Genomic DNA, 19,688 nt, shown 5'->3' on the forward strand with positions numbered 1-19,688 from the left:
GATTTGGTTCTGTCTCTGTCATCATCTTGTCTGTCCACCTCCTCTCTTTCTGTCATCTTTTTTATTCTACAGGAATTCCAAGGCCTCCACATCCTCCAGATATATCTCCTTATTATCCGCTGTCACCTGGCACTGTTGGCCAAATCCCCCATCCGCTAGGATGGTTAGTACCACAGTAAGCAAATCCTTTTTTATTACTCTTTATACTTTATTCTGTCATGCATTGAGTGTAAAAGCCAGCAGCACCTACATATAGAAATACTTTATATATGCTTAAATTGTATAATACCAACCATTCACATCATTAGCATGACTAAACAGTAGTACCTGATTTTATTTGGGATGTTAGTGCATTATAACTGTAGGAGCAGAACTAAAGTTCCCTTTCTTCTCAGTGATTTGAAAGAAACTTCGCACCCTGCTTCAAGTCATTTTAAAGTGATGTATATGTTCCCAGCTCCCCGCCTCCTGCTTTATGTTGTGTGACATTGTAAAACTTGGGGGGAGATAGTTACATTTATTCGTTTTTTGCCATTTCCTTTAATCATGACTTACACTAGATCATAACCAGTCATACAGTTTAGCTCCTGTTCTTAGCCTCTCTTCATGTTTGTTGCGTGTATTTGTGATCATAAAAAACATTGCTTTTGATTATGTGTAGCTGTTAAACTGTGGGACTTTGCTCACCTTGATAATCAGTGCCATTCGTAAGTCATCAGGGACTTTTTGAATTTTTTTTAATATAGTGTACTTGACTATATGTCAACAGAAATGTTTAAGTAAAACATGTAAATTGTCAGTTCAGCTGTACTGAAGCATAGTATAAGCAATCATTACGAACACATAGGGTGATAACAAGAGGTCTGTATCCCTGGATGTTGGGTAGGTCTGTATTTTGGATCTAGTCTATGTGGTGGATAGGCACCTGCAGACACTGTATTTTGGCAAAAAACAGCTTTGGTCCTGACTAAAATCCATCTTAAGTAGTCATAAAAACAGAATCAGGTTTATTGCCAGCTGTGTAGTCACATACAGTGTATTCAATTTGTTGAGTCTGAGCAAAAATAAGGGCAACGATACAAAAAAGTAATGATCATAAACAAATGAACTACAGTAAAACTCGCATATAATCAATCAATGGACAAAATCCGCTATATGTATAAAAGGAGAAAATCCTTTATATGTATGTAATGGATCGGTTATAGTTATAGTCAGGAAGCGCAGAATGATCTACAGGGAATCCCCAGCACCAATTAGGCTTATGTATTTCATTGAAATATATAAGCTGTCGAATAATGACCGGGTCAAAACTTTGTATGAAAAAAATAAACGCCTGCCTTAAATAAGTGCCAGGCATTATGTGCATTAAAAAGATTACATTTGGTTGAGTCACTCTTTATTCTAAGTCCGCTGCGGAGTGGTACCTTAAAATCCTAAAGCCTGATTTTTGCTTCTCCAGCTCCGTAACTCTGTGGCCATGCAATGACATTGACATGTGTGCGCCCCTTATAAAGTTCTCTGTCGCGCCTTTATGCAATTTGCTGCAGGAACAATGGCTTTTTTTCTGGGTTAATTTATCCCTCAACAAGCTCTACTTCTTTATACAGTCATCAACCTCCAAACCAACGGTATGGTACGTACAATTTCCCTCCACAAATTGTGGGTCATTTGAGTGTCTTTTCCTAACTCTGTGTTGTAAAGTTGGCCATATTTGTGGACTTTTCTGCCAAACGCATTTGATCCATGATCGAAATGTAATTGGCGGGCGCACTGCAAAAACTATTAAAATATGGCGGGAGAGAAGGCATGTAACCGCAAAAGTGGCAACTCGCAACCATTGCGGTCTTAGTCATTTAGCAGCTGCAAATCAGCTACGGGGAGGGTTCACAACCATGCAGAGGGCTCTGATCTAAAGTGGTTTGGTTCATTACACCCAGGGATGTGTGTGAAACCTAACACTATATTACAGTGCAAGCAGCATTTTGTTAATAATCGCCAGCCTCGAATAAAGGTCTGCCTCCTTTAGGCACTGGGTCTGAGCACATATTGAAAAAAATGAACACCCGGGCTTTTAATCAAGGAAATATGGTGCCCACTTTCCTTGAATTGACATGTGTCACTGCTGAACTTCATTTCGTACATCTGTTGCGACTGGGCACATCCAGACTGCTCTATCCGGTACATGCGAGGGGTTTTTAATGGAAATGCACTGTGATGGGGTGGGATTTTTTTTGTCGGATGTGAGCAAAAATCCATTATACAAAATTTGTTACATATGGTGTTTATTACATTGAAAACCATATAAAAGCATTGGGATGTTTCCTTTTGCCCGGTGAGTGCAAGTATCCGGTTTATACAATGATGGTTTAGGCAAGTTGTACTGTATATACAGAAGGTCAAGTTAAGTGATGATTGGTAATGCCAGTACCACTTCTATACAGGTTAGAGAGTTTTAGTGAATGTTTGCCTGAGCAAAGTTTATTAAAGTCTTTCAAGTGCCACACAAAAATTTCTGTACCATCAGAAAGCACATTCAGAGTGGAATGACACATGATTCACGAAATATAATTCAAAAACTAAAAATTAATTGGAATAAAATGACATGAAAAGTTTCTCAGTTCCTGAAAAAGTCCTAGTTCTTCAAATAGTCGCTTGTGTTTGCATGGTATTTGAGGTGCTGTTGGACAGGTAGATCTGTGGATCAGGCCTTGAGCCCTGATCTCACTTTCAGGGGTGTGCATCCCAGAAGGACCATGTTTGCTGAAGAATGTGAAGTTGTGTGATGTTTGATGAAGTGACGCATGTAAAAGAACTGTAGCGCACGCATAGGATAACTTTAGCACAAACCTTGGTCCTTCTGGAAGATCTCCCGTTGATGTCATGGTATGTACAACAGTGTTACAAACTCCACAGAAATGCAAAGAATTGGGCTCCGTAGTCTCGTTTGAGGGTGGGCGCTAAAGGGGTAAAACAAAAGAGCATAATTCTACTTCCAGGGACAGCCTTCATCTGTCCACATCAGAAACACGGCACTTTCTATGAACTTTTGGGCAAATTACACAGCAAACAAAGTGTAAATGCAAAGAAAAAGTGAAGATGCAGTGGAAAGTGGACATGCGCTGCGGTTAGTTTATGACCTGGAGCTCAAACATATCGAGGCGGTTGTGCAGGCGAGAGACTGCAGCTTCTCTGTCAACGTGTATAGGCTAAAACTTACCAACACAACTCTTCCATTTGCCTCGTCTTCCCTTCTCCACTGGGAACCAAAAAAAACTGTATGTTTCGCGACTGCTTCGGCGATTGCAGCCGAAAACAAAACAGTACACCGTTTTTCCCATTAGAATTGATGCTGTGTTTGTGTTGGCTGTCCCCGGAAGTGGTCAAATCCCGCGATGTCACCCTCCAAGGTTTTCCAAGGTATGGGACAAGGTTTCAAACTGTGACCTTCTGGGATGCAAATATAAAAGTGAGAACAAAGCTTTAGTGGAACTTCACTCCTCTGACCCTCTCAGTCCTGGACCACAGGATGTCATTGCAGTTGTCTAAGGCCCTCCCCAACCTTAACTTGCTACTTTGTGGCAAATACTATTTTGCATGTCTGTGTATGGTTCAATTAGAGTAATGAACCGTGATTGCCTGTATTTTACCCACAATTCCACATGGGGGCTCTCCCTTGGTAACTCTTGTCAGCACTTGTTAATATGACAAAAGGCTACAAATTAAGCTCTGTTAATTTAATGTTTTCTCACCGCGATCTAAATACCGAGAGAGGCCCCGAGCGCAGCCATGGCGCCCTTTGATTTGCTGCACTTTATTTTGGTATAAATTTACATTCATTATTGTTTGTCTTTGGATGTGTAGACCTCAATTAGCGTGATGGCTCCATTAAAGAGACCCGCGCTTCGTCTTTAATTATCACAACAAAACACCTAGTTCCAGCTTGGGGAGGAACGGGGCCCCGCTCTGTCGACACAGAGCGAAGGGTTATGAAATTTAATTAGCCATTGCTATCAAGATTTGTGGCATTCAAATTGTTCAGTTTTCTTGCCTTTGATCTGCGCTCTGCAATCCCCTAGATTTTTGTCCTGATCAAATGAGAATAAAGAGGCCCAGGGTGGGGTGACGGAGAGAGACGCAGGGCTTTACCTTCTTCCATCAACCCTGTTTCTTTACCTGCTTGCCTTCTTCTTTTCTTCCCCCTTCACAGGCAAGGTCAACCTGTTTATCCAATCACAACAGGGGGGTTTAGACACCCCTACCCAACTGCGCTCACTGTCAACGCATCCATGTCAAGGTGAGTTGAGCCCTAAGAGCTAAACACACACACACACACACACTTTCTCGCCCATACACATTTGTGTTGACTATGAGGCCAGTGCACAGGCATCACACACAAACACACACACACATGCACGCAGAGAGATGGTGAGTAGCAACGTCTCCCTTAAGGAGAACTCACACTCTGCTCAAAAGAGCAAGTCTCCAGTGTGAGGCTCCGGCTACCGTGCTCAAATATTAATTATATTTATCATTTTCTAATGAGGCCCCTGAAGAACATTTACCCCCGCTGCATGTCAGGCAGTGCTGAAATGAGTGGGGGCACGTCCTTGCTGTGAGTTCGAGCAGCCAGACAGATAAACAAACATAGCAACACTTTGAAGGAGACGAGATGATATAAACCGGGGCCTGACACCAGGCTGTCGCTTTGGTCGAGCCCATTAATGTCCAACTCAAGTGCTGCTGTGGACTTTAGTGCACCCATGGGAGTACATGATTTTGTTGCCACCTTGTCTGTGTATTTGTCAATTGGTGTTAAAAACAACTTAGTATTCCCTTGAGAGACATATGCGTTCTCTATATTGTGTGGGAAGCAAAAGGAATTAATTTTGTGTGACTAAAAGCTTGTGAGTTGTGGGGCCCATGAGGGAGAAATGCACCAACAGCCTCTCCTGTACCCCCCCCCCCCCAAACACAAACAGCTTGTGCAGATGAGAATGTCAAGTTTAGCCTTCATGCCGTTTAAGCTTGTCTTTTGAGATAGAAATGTCTTTGATGAGAAGTTTGTGTCTGCCATCAAATGGAATTCATATTTAGTTATTGGAAGGCCGATTAATCAAGCGACTAATTGAATGCATTTTGAGATAATTAGCCTTGGTCAATGTCTGTGCTAATGAGACCAGTGAAAACACCTGCAGTTGCATCTGACCAGCGGTCTTGTCACTGTGGCTTCTCTGGAACGATGCAAAGACTCCCTCTTGTGTCAGTTGTCATAAAAACAGGTGCCTTAAAACAATGGGAATGGGTATTTTGAAACTAGCTTGTAAAAAATATAAATGCTAGATGTAACATAACCTGACATAAAAGTGATGTTTGACCAGAGACCATGCATAGAGCAGCACTGTTAGATAGATGAAAGTTCTACAGTTATTTTGTGTCTCATTTGTTATTGTTATTAAAGTTTTGTTTTGTGTCACATAGAAATAATAAAAAAAAAAAATCTCAAACAAGTAACAAAAACCCATATCAGCATTAAATATCAGCCATCGGCAGACTGTTATCTAAAAACCTGGGTAATTGAAAAACCCATATTGGTTGGCCACTTATATTAGTGCATATCTAAAAAAAAACAAAAAAAACCATAAAGCCAAGAATAGGAAAACTTCATTGAATCCTTTAAACCCAACACGCTGATGCAGAATTTGAAAGCTCTGTTCTTTCAGAAGAAGAAAAAAAAATACCAGAATTGCACAATTAATCAGAAATTATATATATATATATATATATATATATATATATATATATATATATATATATATATATATATATATATATATATATACGAGGTCTGTCCATAAAGTAACGGTCCTTTTTATTTTTTTCAAAAACTATATGGATTTCATTCATATGTTTTTACGTCAGACAAGCTTGAACCCTCGTGCGCATGCGTGAGTTTTTCCACGCCTGTCGGTGACGTCATTCGCCTGTGAGCACGCCTTGTGGAAGGAGTGGTCCCGCCCCCTCCTCGGATTTTCATTGTCTGGAAATGGCGGAATGAAAAGGACTTTTTTCCATCAGAATTTTTTCAGAAGCTGTTAGAGACTGGCACCTGGAAACCATTCGAAAAATTTATCTGGCTTTCGGTGAAAATTTTACGGGCTTCACAGAGAATAAGGATTTTAACTACAGGTTTAAGGACCCCTTTAAGGATGCTCGCCGCGCTCTGAGCTGCGACAACGAGGCACAAACCACTGGATCATTTCTAAACGGATGGCTCTGTGGATACGAGACCATCGTGTGCTCTTTCTCTGGTTATCACAAGAGCTGGACATCAGCCATTTTCCGGCAGATTTCACTTTTAACAAGAGATTTTGTCATGGAAAGCCGCGCGGAGGCTTCGCGCATCACGACCGATTCGCTTTGGAAGCGAGACAAAGAACACCTCCGTTTCGGAGTGTTAGAGGACAAGTTGGGACATGTCCAGCTCTCCACAATTTCTCTTATACTCACTCGACTGGTAAGCACTGAAAGCCGAGATAGGCATGTCCCAGCTTGTCCTCTAACACTCCGAAACAGATGTGTTCCTTTGTCTCGCTTCCAAAGCGAATCGGTCGTGACGCGCGAAGCCTCCGTGCGGCTTTCCATGACAAAATCTCTTGTTAAAAGTGAAATCTGCCGGAAAATGGCTGATGTCCAGCTCTTGTGATAACCAGAGAAAGAACACACGACGGTCTCGTATCCACAGAGCCATCCGTTTAGAAATGATCCAGTGGTTTGTGCCTCGTCGTCGCAGCACGGAGCGCGGCGCACCGACCGTCCTTAAAGGGGTCCTTAAACCTGTAGTTAAAGTCCTTATTCTCTGTGAAGCCCGTAAAATTTTCACCGAAAGCCAGATAAATTTTTCGAATGGTTTCCAGGTGCCAGTCTCTAACAGCTTCTGAAAAAATTCGGATGGAAAAAAAGTCCTTTTCATTCCACTATTTCCAGACAATGAAAATCCGATGAGGGGGCGGGACCACTCCTTCCCAAGGCGTGCTCGCAGGCGATTGACGTCACCGACAGGCGTGCAAAAACTCACGCATGCGCACAAGGGTTCAAGCATGTCTGACGTAAAAACATATGAATGAAATCCATATAGTTTTTGAAAAAAATAAAAAGGACCGTTACTTTATGGACAGACCTCGTATATATATATATATATATATATATATATATATATATATTTTTTTTTTTAGGGTTCTTGAGCTGACTGTGCACTGAACACTTCTTGACTGAACTGCACATCTTCAGTGCAGACATAGTAATACTTTTATTAAAATCACTTTATTCTACGTGCCAGAACTTGAAAAGTTTAAACCAATTTCAAATTTTCATGACAGTTGTCTGATCCTGGAATAGACTAAATTAAATTTTGAGAGGGATAAATATAACTACTAAATAGTCCATCAGATTGGTAGAAATGTAGTTTGGGGCAAAGATGAACATATAAAAATTGATTTCCTAATAAATCTGTTTTTGCAAGACCTGGTCAACTGTAACCTGAAACAGAAACCATTATTGCTTTGCGATGAAGCATTTAGGGTTTAGCAGTGATATATGATTCTGTTTATAACTATTGAATTAATTTCTTTTGCCAATCAAACCCACATCTGTTTTTTATAGGTACCTTTAACATGTCATTTCATGTTTTGTTTGCATCAAACATCACTTCAGAAGTGCCAGATTAAGATTCAGATTAATGCAGACAGCCCAGTCTGAGATTCACAAGGTCAGACTGTGGATCTGTCCAGACATCGGCATCTGGCAGCAATACCCAGCCAACCTGGGCTTTAAGTGACTGCTAATTTGGTCCCGTAATGGCGGCCTCTACATTGTGATCATCTTATTTCCAGTGCAGCTAATTGAATCTGTTGGCTGGGGTGTGGGGGTACTGGCCACGGGGAAGAGCTAATGCCCTGTGATGAGCCCTTTAATTGAATTAGTATAACTGAATAGATGGAGGGCTCTGGGAGCTCTCTGGAGAGTGGTAGGGTTTAAGACCCCCCCCCCCCAAAAAAAAAAAAAAAACTCCAAACCCTGAGCCAGTCAAAAGATAGGGGGAAATAAATCCATTTGTTGACCAGATACACTTGGAAGATGTTGCTTTAAAAAAAGAAAGAAAAAATGCAAAATGGCAGATTTCCTTTAATCACAGCCTTCAGCCTTGTTGATTTTGGTTAAAAAAGCAGATCTGAGTGTTCTACTCAAATGATTAGTAGGGAACAGTCTGACTGGAGCGATAGGAAAGAAAGACTTCCTGGCCTTGCAGTCTTTGTGGGAGTGCGCTGCCTCACTATCAGTCCCCCTTGTGCCGTGCCCCAAACGGAATTAGGATGCAAGGGATGAACCTGGTACCTTGTATGCCTACAGTAAGAAAAATTACACCGATGTCGTGTTAAAAAATACATCGTTTTAGTGAAGGGAGGACAAAGCCGAGACGAGTCGAGATGGTCAGCAGAGCAAATGAAAGACATTATTTTGATAATGGGCTTGGAGCTGGTGCAGGTCCCTTATACTGTGTGTGTGACAGGTAGGTGGATGTGAAGGCTCCTTTGGCTCTTCTGCTTAAGCCTGCCCTTTGATATGTTCCCCCATCAGCTCGTTTCCTCTCTTTGCCTGACCAGCAAGCGAAACGCACAGGTCGGATCATTATACATTAAACAGGCACGGGGCTACAGCTTCACATTGGCAATTAAATGGCGCTGGCTGACACTGGGCTTGCTGTGCCAATGACCCCCCTTCCCAAACACCCTCACCCCTCCAGCACCACCAGCCATTCTTACCTTTTAGATTGAGACATATGAGCCCCGGGGTTGGGACGGGTGGAAGGTTGGTGGGGGGGGACTCCACCATGTCTTTCTCTCTGTTACTTAAATTGGTGCAAGGTGCCGCTTGCTGCTGATGAGCCCGCATGCGATGATGATGACAATGCCCCCTGCGCTTCAAAGGTATGGCCGTCATGTTTAAACCATAACCTGGGCCGTACAGTGGCAGCGGGGAAGAAAGGGGAGGGAGAGAGGAAGCGAAGGAGCGCGGAGGTGGTGGCGAGGGGACGGGGAGGAGCAGAGAGGAAGAAGAGGAAGGGGGGGGAGAGAGGGAGGGAATAGATCTCGGAACAGAGGAAATTTTAACAAGTGCACAGAGAGAGAAGGAGCCGCGTGAACAGGGAGAGGAAAAGGAGCGAGTGAGGAAATGCAGCAGCCTTAATGATGGGCGATATGCAGCCACTGCTGCCGAGCTCCCCATCAACGGATGACATGGCACAAACACCAGTGTGTCAGTGATGAAGAGGGGAAAGGAGAAAAGAGGAAGAGAGAGGGAAAGAGTTTGAGGGGGGGAGCATTCTGGCACTCCCCTGAGATGGCCTCCAACAGAAGCTAGTTGTTCCTGGCGAGTTTATGCTCATCATTATATTCTGGCTCGGAGCCATGCAGCCAGACACAGTCGGATAATGAGCTGGGTTTTTTTTTTTTTTTTTTTTTTTTTGGCTTTAAGAATTATTCTTTCTTTTTTTTCTCCCCTTTTCCTTCATCCTCCTCTCTTCTCTTAAATTTGTGTGTGGTCACGTGTAGCCGAGGTGCTGCGCTGTAAACACACACACACATGCAGTTAGGCAAGTGCTGGTTGAAATAATTTCACACATATAATTAATGGCATCCATGTATGGACATGTGTGTTTTTAAACTCGTCTTGGCCAGTGGGACGGATACGAAAAAAGGACTTTCTGTACTCGATATGTGGAGCCGTTGTAGATGATGAAATGATGGTAGGAGTGTTGAGGGAGAAACATAAAAATGTCTGTGTTGCTGACAGTGCTGAATGGGCAAGAAAAAAAGATGGAAGGAAGCCATTATCCAACAGAGACCGCTGTCGAGAGTGACACCAAGCTTTAATACAACCTCATACTCTTATGTAATTTCTCATAAACGACAGTATAGTGGGAATTCCACTTTCGCCATTTGTTAAGGTCTACTGTATTTCTTGAACCACTATGAACACCGCTTCTTTCGCTGTTACATGACATGTAATAAAGATGGCGACAGGGTGTCACCATTATGCAGCAGCGACTTGCACATTGCGGAGTAGAGCGCGCCACCAAAATCACGATAAATATAGGGTGTTATTTTCATCGTTATGAAATACGGACTATGATCGGAAGAGTGTCTACTCTCACATGATCTTGATCATGTCATAGCTGTTTCTGAACAGTGTCTGGTGAGCTTCCTGTTGCATTCATGACAGCATCTCGCTGGTTTGTGGCCATTTATTATCCTCATTTATCACCAAGGACACACATGGCTCAGCAAGATGCTGTCAGGAAACCGACAAGACATGGGCAGGACGCACCAAAACATCATCACAACGCGACATGACACGTCAAGATGGCTGAGAATTTTTGAACATGTCAAAAATATCCTGCCACATAGTGGGTCCTCCTGGCCCCATGGCGAAGCATCACCATGTAACATGACATGCTGGACAACATCAACAAGACTCACCATCTTAAATCGGTCTACAGTTTGACAGTGCGTTAAAACATCGTGAAAGTGTAAACCTCCATATCAAAGTGGTCATCTGTCATTAAAAGACTGTACACTTACTGCTAATGTGAGTTTTGCAGCTTATTGACCTCTTAAAATTGCAGATGTTTGAATCACCGGTTATTGTATTGTTTTGTTTGTTTTAGCCCTACTAACTTCAAGTACATTATTGTTGAGTACCTGCTGACGTATTGATAAACCAAATCCAGTATTACAGTACCAGTCAAAAGTTTGGACACACGTTCCCATTCATGGACATTATGTCCATGTCAGTACAGCTCTATGAAACTGTTGCCCCTTCCCTCATTTATAAAGAGACAGTAGTGAGTGACTGTACACATTGCACTGTGCATTCATGACAGTAAACAGACGCAGCATCTCACAAATCCCCCTAGAAACCACATTCAGAGGTTAGCAAGCCCTCTGACCAAGAGTGTGGTTGCACTAAACTCAACAAAGGATTTATGTTACTTCACTTTATGAAGCAGGCTCTTTATACACCTACGTTAAGGATAGTAAAGGTATTGGACATCATGAAGATATTGTAGATCTTTCTAAAATACCCAAAGTGGCCATGGTATAGAGGTTTGTCTTGACTTTCTGACTCCAAGGACTTCATATTTTTTGAGTGAAACGTGTGTGTTCAGCCCTGAGTTTGTCTCGACCTTTTCTTGTCTTCATACATTTAAACATAATGTCATATTGATCCTTCTTCACCAGGACACTCTTGACAAAGGGATTATCCTTCTGATGTTTTTGTGGTTTAATAGCTACTTTTTGTGTGTGTGCTTGAAGTGTTGTAGTATTCTGTTGTTGAAAAATGGCTCTTGAGAGATTTGTCCTTGTGAAATTATTGCTACAAATTTGCCTTTTATCCAATCATATTTACTTACTGAAAAAAAAAAACATTTGGCAGTGCCTTTATATAATTTTCAGACTTGCTGGATTCTGTTCTCAAAGTAAAGTATGCAGCATTTGACCTACATTTGTTTTGTGTAATAAATTCTATACTAGTTGGTTGTAAATAATAATTCAGTGTAGCCTTGAATGTTTTAATGTGCATGTTTGTTTGCACATTTATGTGTCATGGCTAAAGGTCAATTCCGTTCCCTGGAAGAAATTAAAAAAAACACCTTTTTGTGTTCTCTATGTGTCAATGAAACACGAGAATGGAGTTGATCCTTGGCCAAATAGTCTTGTGTATATATGTGCTCCATCTTCTCATTTCACCCGTGTCCATTCTGACGATTTACACAGTCTTCTGTCCTCTAGGTTCCCTCCACACATGGTGCCTCCCCACCACAGTTTGCACACCACGGGCATCCCACACCCGGCCATCGTCACCCCCAACGTCAAGCAGGAATCGTCCCACAGCGACATCAGCTCTCTGAACAGCTCGTGAGTAGACCTTTCTACACCCACGCCTCGACATTTTTCACCTTGCCTCGTTGTGTATATCGGCTCTGCTCACGTTCTCACCCTGTGACCCGCCACAGGAAACAGACAGATGCTAAAAAGGAAGAGGAGAAAAAGAAACAGGTCCACATAAAGAAACCTCTGAATGCCTTCATGCTCTACATGAAGGAGATGCGAGCCAAGGTGGTAGCAGAGTGCACACTGAAGGAAAGCGCTGCCATCAACCAGATCCTGGGGCGGAGGGTAAGTCTGAGACAAACTAAGAGTGTGAGTCAACCACTATAATGGCTCCCGATCCTGAACCTCAGGACCAGGGCTGAGATTCAATGAATTACCTGGCTAATCTTACTGACAATTTTAAAAGTAGGTTGTTAGCATTACCTTAAGTGCAATGTGGAGTTGTAACTGTCAGTACACCTGCCTTGTTGACGTTGATGGATTAATATCCTAAACTAATTTTTCACAAGATGATTTCTCGCAAACAAAGCAGTTGTCAAAGTAATCGTCAGAGGTTTGAATGCGAACAGTGTTTGATTTAAATTTAAGCACATTGTAAAACTTGAGGGCAGCACAGTGGCTTAGTGGTTAGCACTGTTGCCTCACAGCAAGAAGGTCATAGGATCGATTCCCACCTGTGGCCTTTAAGTGTGGAGTTTGAATGTCTCCCTGTGTTTGCATGGGTTTCCTCCGGGTGCTTCCTCCACATCCAAAGACATGCAGGTTAGGTGGATTGGAAACTTTAAATTGTCCGCAGGTGTGAATGTGTTTGTGTGTCTATCTGTGGCCCTGTGACAGACTGGCGTCTTGTCCAGGGTGTACCCCGCCTCACGCCCTATGACTGCTGGGATAGGCTCCAGCCCCCCTGTGACCCCTAATTGGAGCAAGCGGTTGAAGAAGATGAGTGAGTGAGTGAGTGTATAGCTTGATGGGGTGCCTTCAGTTCTGCATTTTGTTTAGTTTTTTCTGAAACATCTCTGCTTCTAACATTCTAAAATTAGTTTGCATCTGTGTGTCTCCAATGTTACACAGTGGCATGCGCTATCGCGGGAGGAGCAGGCCAAATACTATGAACTGGCCAGGAAAGAACGACAGCTCCACATGCAGCTGTACCCCGGCTGGTCAGCACGAGACAACTATGTAAGTTTTTAAGTTTACAAGTCGTAACGGCCTGTTTTTCCCCTCTCTCATTAGGACGTATGACCAGGACAGGTGTGCTGTTGCTTGCATAGTGATTCTAGAAATGTGCTGTAACCATAGCATTTAATGTCAAGGCTATAACCATATGGTAAAAAAATTTTAAATTTGCTACACTTGCTGGGGGAAGTCCTGTGATGCATTTCACCAATTTTTATGTTTGCACCACCAGCACTGTAGCACCACCAATGGAGGTGTGTTTACGCATGCAGCTTTAGAACATTATCTGAATTTTCCAACGTTAGGTACTATTGGATTCCTTCAATGCACCTTATGACATCAGTTCCACCATACCACATTTACCCCCATGTTGCATTTTTATGGAAAAGTTCAAATTAATAGTAATATTAAATAAATAATAATGAAATATTTTGTCCAGTCTTCACCAAAGTTGATTTCAGAACAAGCCTATAATTTTATTTATACGGCTGTTTGATTTTTCAAAGTGTTGGTCCATCACAGCCAGTTGAAATCAATGGCAATAGGAAGGGTGGTCACATCGCTGCAACACTTTGATGTATCAAAAGCAAACTTGGTATGTCACCTCAAGACCCCATTGTGAAAAGAAGAAGAAGAAATCCTATAGGTCTAATGGGCCGCTGCTTATTTCCGAATATCGCAGAGTATTGTATTTTCCGGAGTCTAAGTCGTGGTTTTTACTAGTTTGGGAGGCCCTGTCACTTACACTCCAGTGTGACTTATGTACCGGAAATTCACAAGTTTGTTATTAATAATTGTAATTATAATGACTATTTATATAGAACTTTCCCAAGAATAAAAGCATTTAACAAAATAAACTCCAATAATAAAAGAATAAATGGCAGTAATAAAAATACACTACAAAAATGCACAAACTCTCAAATTACAGAGTTTATAACACAGAGAAAGGTGTGACCTATAGTCTGGTGCGACATATATATGTTTTTTTTTTCCTCTTCAAGAGCCTTTTTTTTTTTTTTTTGACAGGTGTGATTTATACTTCAGAAAATACGATACCTTAAACAGAAAGTTTTTTGTGTGTCAGTTTAACTTCTAGCGGGTGATGCTTGGCCACAATTCGCCTCGTTTTATAATCATTTTATCTGCACAACTCTAATCGGGTTGCATTGAGCTGAGTAATGAGAGAAACTGATTTTCACAAATCCTGACCAGAGTGTGTTTTTCGTTGGGCCTGACTGAATGCTTTGCGCCCCGGACGCTTTGTTTTGATGCCCAAACACAAAGATTCCCTTCAGTGTTGTTCCAAATTGGAATCAATCTGACTATCACAGTCTTCTGTGAACAGCCTAGAGAAGCCCGTCAAAATGTCTGGATGCTCAGAGAGTAAAAAAAAAAAGACAAAAGTTTGCAGGAAAATAAAAGAACAAAAAGAGAGTGAGGAGGGAGAAATGTAGTTTGGCCTGCAGTGGCTGTAACAAACCGGAGGGCAGAGACAGGCAAAAAAAAAAAAAAAAAAAAACGATGGAATGAATGAATAAATAAGTAAACACAAAGATGAGTCTGACTCTGTTTCATGTTTTGGGCATTCTGCAATATAATAACTAAGGTTCCTGTCCGTGTCTATTCTTTTTCTTTCTATTTTTTTGGCGGCTAACCAACAGGGGAAAAGAAAGAAGAGAAAAAGGGAAAAGCAACAAGCAGAGAGCAATGGTAAGTGAGCTGCAATTATCTCTGATATTAGAAGTGCCCCATCATGTGTGAGCGAGATGTGACATGTTGTAAGATAAAAGTCAAGCCAGTTTTTTTTTTCTGTTTTTATTTTTTTCCCTTGTATGTTAGTTTGCCTTGCTGTCTTTGTTGTTGTTGTAACAGTTAATGCTACCCGATGCAGTATGTAAATAGTCGAGTTGCTTGTAACACCCCATCCCACTTTTCCCTCACCCTGCTAATAACAACTGAATATGCATGACACCCCCCCCCCCCCCCCCCCCCCCCTACACACAGACCATCTCACCACCCACCCACCCTCGCCCCTTAGTGTTCTGGTATTGTGATATGTCTGTTTTTGAGAATGTGAACTTAAAGCACTGTGAGAGCCATTAACTTTGCCAGCGTTTGTGCGTGTGTGTTTTGCAAAGCCTCTGCCCTGCAGACAGATGCTCATGCGCGCGCACGTGTGTGAGTGTGTGTGCATGTGTGTGTTTGTTGGGCTGCCCCTTGCTTGCCTTCATGCATGCTTTTCTAGCAACATAAAACAAATCACTTGCATCTTAAAATTAAGGAGGTTTGCTTTAACTCTGTGATCCCCTTCCCCTCCTCCATTTAATTTTTTCTGATCATATTGTGAGTTGACGAGGAGCAATGCCGACTTGTTACTGTGTATTTTGCGCTCACTTGGTGACGGATTTCTTCTTGAAGGCCTCTCTATCTGTTCTTTGTATTTTTCAGAACACAGAGAATATTTTCCAAACCCTTGCCTTTCACTCCCTCCGATTACAGGTGCTAATGAGTATTTAATTATTACTAACTTGTTTTTCTTTTTTAATTGTTGCATATTTATTTGTTTATCTGTGCAGATTTAGGTTGAAAGCAGATTTAAGATTAAATCCTATACCTGTGCTGCTTTCTTCTCTGTTTGCTGCTGTCTTTTCTTAAAATGTTGCTATTTGACTTCAGACTCCAGTATTTCATAATCCTCCATCCATCATGCTGCTGTTAGTTATTTAGTTTAGAAAATTCTCTTGTATTTGGCAAAAAGTGTTTGAGCAATTTACGATGTTGACGTCAGGGTAAACCTCCTTAATCTGGACACTTCGGTAGTTGCGCTTGACCCTTTCCTATAGGCTAGCATGAGTTTGGCCAGCTCCACCTTTTTTAAAATCTGTCTCCACTTGAACAAAACCTGGACTCAAACACTCCACCCCAGTATTCCGCTGGCACACTGCTCTTAACGATTATGTTATCTGGTCGAGCAAGAAGGTGGCCAGTGATTTTTCTGTAACATAAAGCCATCTCTGATGGATGGAGTGTTTGTTTGCTGCCAGGTCTAAGAGGAGCTTTCCTCATCAGGTTCCAGCTTTTTAATCCTTCCCCTGGCTAAAGCTAACTCACGATCACGCTGATTTAGCAATCTGCTACTGCTGCCCACTTCTGCCACCTTAACTTGGTCTGTTTCGACAGTACAGCGGTGTGATAACATTCAGCAGTCAGAAACACTCTGGTCCATAAGTAGTTGGAAAGTGAAACCGTTTTTAGAATTTTGACTCTGTGAGCCACTACAATGAAGTTGTAGTGCAGCAGCTAAGAGAATATTTAGAGCAAAATCCTGCAAATGGTGATACAAGCATCAAATTCGGCACAAATTCTCCTTAGACATTACTCGTTAAAAAAAAAAAAAAAAGACGACTAGCCACTTCAATTTTCAATAGGAAGTGAGGTAGGAGTCAATTGAAGAATTACACAGGGGTCAAAATTAAAAATGCTCCAATCAAATTGAATACTACACTAAATTATTTGTCTGATCATAGCGATTCCAAAATGGTATAGTTTGGATTATCTATGACTTAATGTTAAGGAGTTATGGGGTAAAAACAGCAAAAATGGTGACAAAGGTCAGTTTCAGTTTGTACAGGGGTCAAAAGTTAAAATTGCTCCAATTTTTTTTTTCCATTTATTAATCCTATTAGCTCAACCAATAATTTGCATCACTTTTTTACCAAAATTGGAGCAACTTTACCTTTGGACCCCTGTACAAACGATGTTCTTCAATTGACCCCTACCTGGCAGCATATTGAAAACTCAAGTGGCTAGTCAGTTTTTCAAAAGAGTAATGTCTAAGGAGTATTTGTGCCGACTTTGGTGCTTGTATCACCATTTGCAGGATTGTTTGTTATCTGCTGCACTACTGAAATGAAACAAGAAGATTTCCACGTCTCTCAATATGTGTTAGACTTCATTTCCATCAATCATTGAGAAATACAGACAGTCTGTTACTGTATCGTAACTCTGTCTGAAGTAGACTAGTCTCAAAAACCAATTGACTGTGCAAGAAAGAGGCAAGTGAGGGAAACCACCCAGACAGCTCTGAAGGAATTATAGTTTTCTGTGATTGTGATTGCAGAAATTCTACGTAGTGCAGCTTTTTTCTGTTGCATCACCAGTCATTCGACTTCATGGTGGAGTAGCACAGAGGCCTTGCTGGCTTCCCTCACTAGTCTCTTTCTTGAGCAACCACCCTGCCTACTCCAGACAGAAAGAAAACTGGTGGTAAAAATGATTATTTATATTATTATATTAGTCCTTATATTTAGTTTTTTCCAATTACATATGGCCTCTGAAAACAGAGGGACTGTGTATAAAAATGGTTAACATCTTTTCATAAAAAATCCTTGAGTTAAATTGGAGTGTCTACACTTTAAATGCATCTTGATTGCTTTATTTTAACACCAATATGGTGGAATAGAGAAGCATGAATACAAAAACAGTTACTGTCCAAATACTTATGGGCCAGACCATAATCCTCACGACAAAAACAGAAAAAAAAAATTCTGTTATCACGCATTTTAACTGAACTTTCTATTTAGATTCCCTGACTGTTTTCAGCCTCGTGTTAATTTGCATGCTGTTTGACTTGACTAATAATGTCTGAAACACTAACGTGTTCAGTCCTGTCTTTAAAGGCACATTTGAGAATGGCTTTAAAGGGGTTTTTGGGGGGGGGTTCTTGCACAATAATCCAAAGCAAAGCTTCATAGATTCACCGTGATCTGTTTTCTCTCCTTATTTCTCCTTTTGTTTTGGTTCTATTCCTCCTCTCTGCTGGCTTCTCTGCCCTGTTGCGGCATCAGACCTGAGCGCTCCTAAGAAGTGTCGAGCGCGCTTTGGGCTCGACCAACAGAATAACTGGTGTGGCCCGTGCAGGTGTGTATGGTGTGTGCTTGCACCGGCTGGGGCCAGGTGAAGGCTGGGTAACTGGACGCTGGGATTTCCTCCTTCACTCTCTGCCGCTTCCCTCACCCTTTTCTTCCCTCCCTTCTTCCGCCTGTCCCGCCAGGCTATTGTGACCTCACAGCTTCCTCCAGCCACGCCCTGCCGGTCTATCTCTAGATTCTCTGTTTGGGATGAAGGGACGTTTGTGTGAATGGCGCGCGTGCGTGTATGCGTGTGGGAAAACGGCGAGGTTTCACCGCAGGATGTACAGAAGGTTAAAACCTTAAACTGGCAGGTTGGGGCTTGGAGGATCTGGAAGCCTGATGGCTTGGTCTGAGTGGAGGACGTCCCAGTGTTTCCAGCCTAAACCTAAGCCCCGCCTACATGTTCGTGTCTGTGCAATGACGTGTCCATTTTGTTTTCTTTTCTTGTCTGTGTGTGTTTGTGTCTACCTCTTTGGCTAACAGATGCAAATACCCCAAAGAAGTGTCGTGCCTTGTTCGGGCTTGACCAGCTGAGTTTATGGTGCAAACCATGCAGGTATAACTCCTGTAGTACCAATGGGAGGAAGACATCCACAATGAGCGGCTGCTTCTCCTTTTATTTGCTCAGATATCCACCTCAAACGTGTTTCCATCAGTGTCTTAACATAACACCAAACTCCCCTTTTTCTTCACTGAGGAGTTTTAAAATTCACTCCCTGAAATTTTTCCTCATTGAACTCAGTTCAAGTCCAGTGGCAGAAAATGGATTTCGAAACCAGAATACCAAATGTTTTATCTTGGCGTATTGGTCTTCAAACCTGCTTATGATATCCTAGTGCATTTTCCAGTCTGACTTGTTGTGGTTGAAATCCATTTTGTCTGCAGGCAGTGGATAATTCCCTCCCATCTTAACTGTCATGTATGTCCTAATTGGCGCCCTTGATTAATGTTTTGCTTACAAATTTAGCCCTGCTTTCTCTGAGGGCCTGCTCAGTGACACTCTCTTCTGTGCCCTCTTCCTCCTCTTTCTCCACCTCTTCTTCAATAACCCTTACTTAGTCCCTACCTGTTGTCTTTCTGTTCTGACACAAGCAGTCTTTGAATTGGGAATATTTTCATGGTAGGTATTTGTTTCTGCTAAGTAATGCCCTTCTCTGTGTCTGGCTTGCACCACACCCTGCCCCACTCTTTCTTCAGTGCCAACCATCGCAACACATTGTTATTGTGGCGACACAAAGGCATGTAAATGCTGCTAGTTTTCATCTGGAGCGCAGTATTTTAACAGTTTGTTTGGATGGGCTCGAAAAGTCCGTGAGACGGTTTTATGTTCAGAACTTGAACTACCAAGTTTTCGGAAAAACCTCAAAAACAGTCTCAAGGGAGTTTATGGAGTCATCAGTGTGTTTTCCTGAATACTTTCTTGTCGATAATCAGTGTTGGGAAAGTAACTTTGAAAAGTTACTTCATTAGTTACTTTATACAGTTATATTTTACAGTTACTTTATACAGTGACTTCATTAGCACCTGCGGACAACTTGTCACCTGCTGAATGTAATTAATAAAGTAACTCATAGTCTGACTTGGTTATTTTTAAGCTTTAGTACTCGGAAAAGTAACTATTAGTTACTTTGCTGATTGCTCAATCTTA

General features: G+C 41.8%; 1 protein-coding gene across 39 annotated transcripts in view; it reads left to right on the top strand.

Moving 5' to 3' along the window:
• The window catches only part of tcf7l2 (transcription factor 7 like 2), a 162,186-nt gene that overhangs the window by 135,347 nt on the left and 7,151 nt on the right, over positions 1 to 19,688 (top strand). For 4 of the 39 annotated variants that reach the window (XM_034194357.1, XM_034194344.1, XM_034194352.1 and 1 more), the window contains 8 exons: positions 73 to 175; positions 4,208 to 4,294; positions 11,850 to 11,975; positions 12,074 to 12,236; positions 13,023 to 13,130; positions 14,789 to 14,837; positions 15,576 to 15,626; positions 17,975 to 18,047. In XM_034194357.1, the coding sequence (XP_034050248.1) occupies positions 73 to 175; positions 4,208 to 4,294; positions 11,850 to 11,975; positions 12,074 to 12,236; positions 13,023 to 13,130; positions 14,789 to 14,837; positions 15,576 to 15,626; positions 17,975 to 18,047 (760 nt within the window). Of the gene's footprint in view, positions 1 to 72; positions 176 to 4,207; positions 4,295 to 11,834; positions 11,976 to 12,073; positions 12,237 to 13,022; positions 13,131 to 14,773; positions 14,838 to 15,575; positions 15,627 to 17,974; positions 18,048 to 18,523; positions 18,598 to 19,099; positions 19,162 to 19,688 lie in introns of those variants that run through there. The other 35 variants (XM_034194356.1, XM_034194339.1, XM_034194348.1 and 32 more) reach the window with 30 other exon arrangements.

The sequence above is a fragment of the Thalassophryne amazonica genome, chromosome 18 (assembly GCF_902500255.1).
Source record: "Thalassophryne amazonica chromosome 18, fThaAma1.1, whole genome shotgun sequence".
Classification (NCBI taxonomy): Eukaryota; Metazoa; Chordata; class Actinopteri; order Batrachoidiformes; family Batrachoididae; genus Thalassophryne; species Thalassophryne amazonica.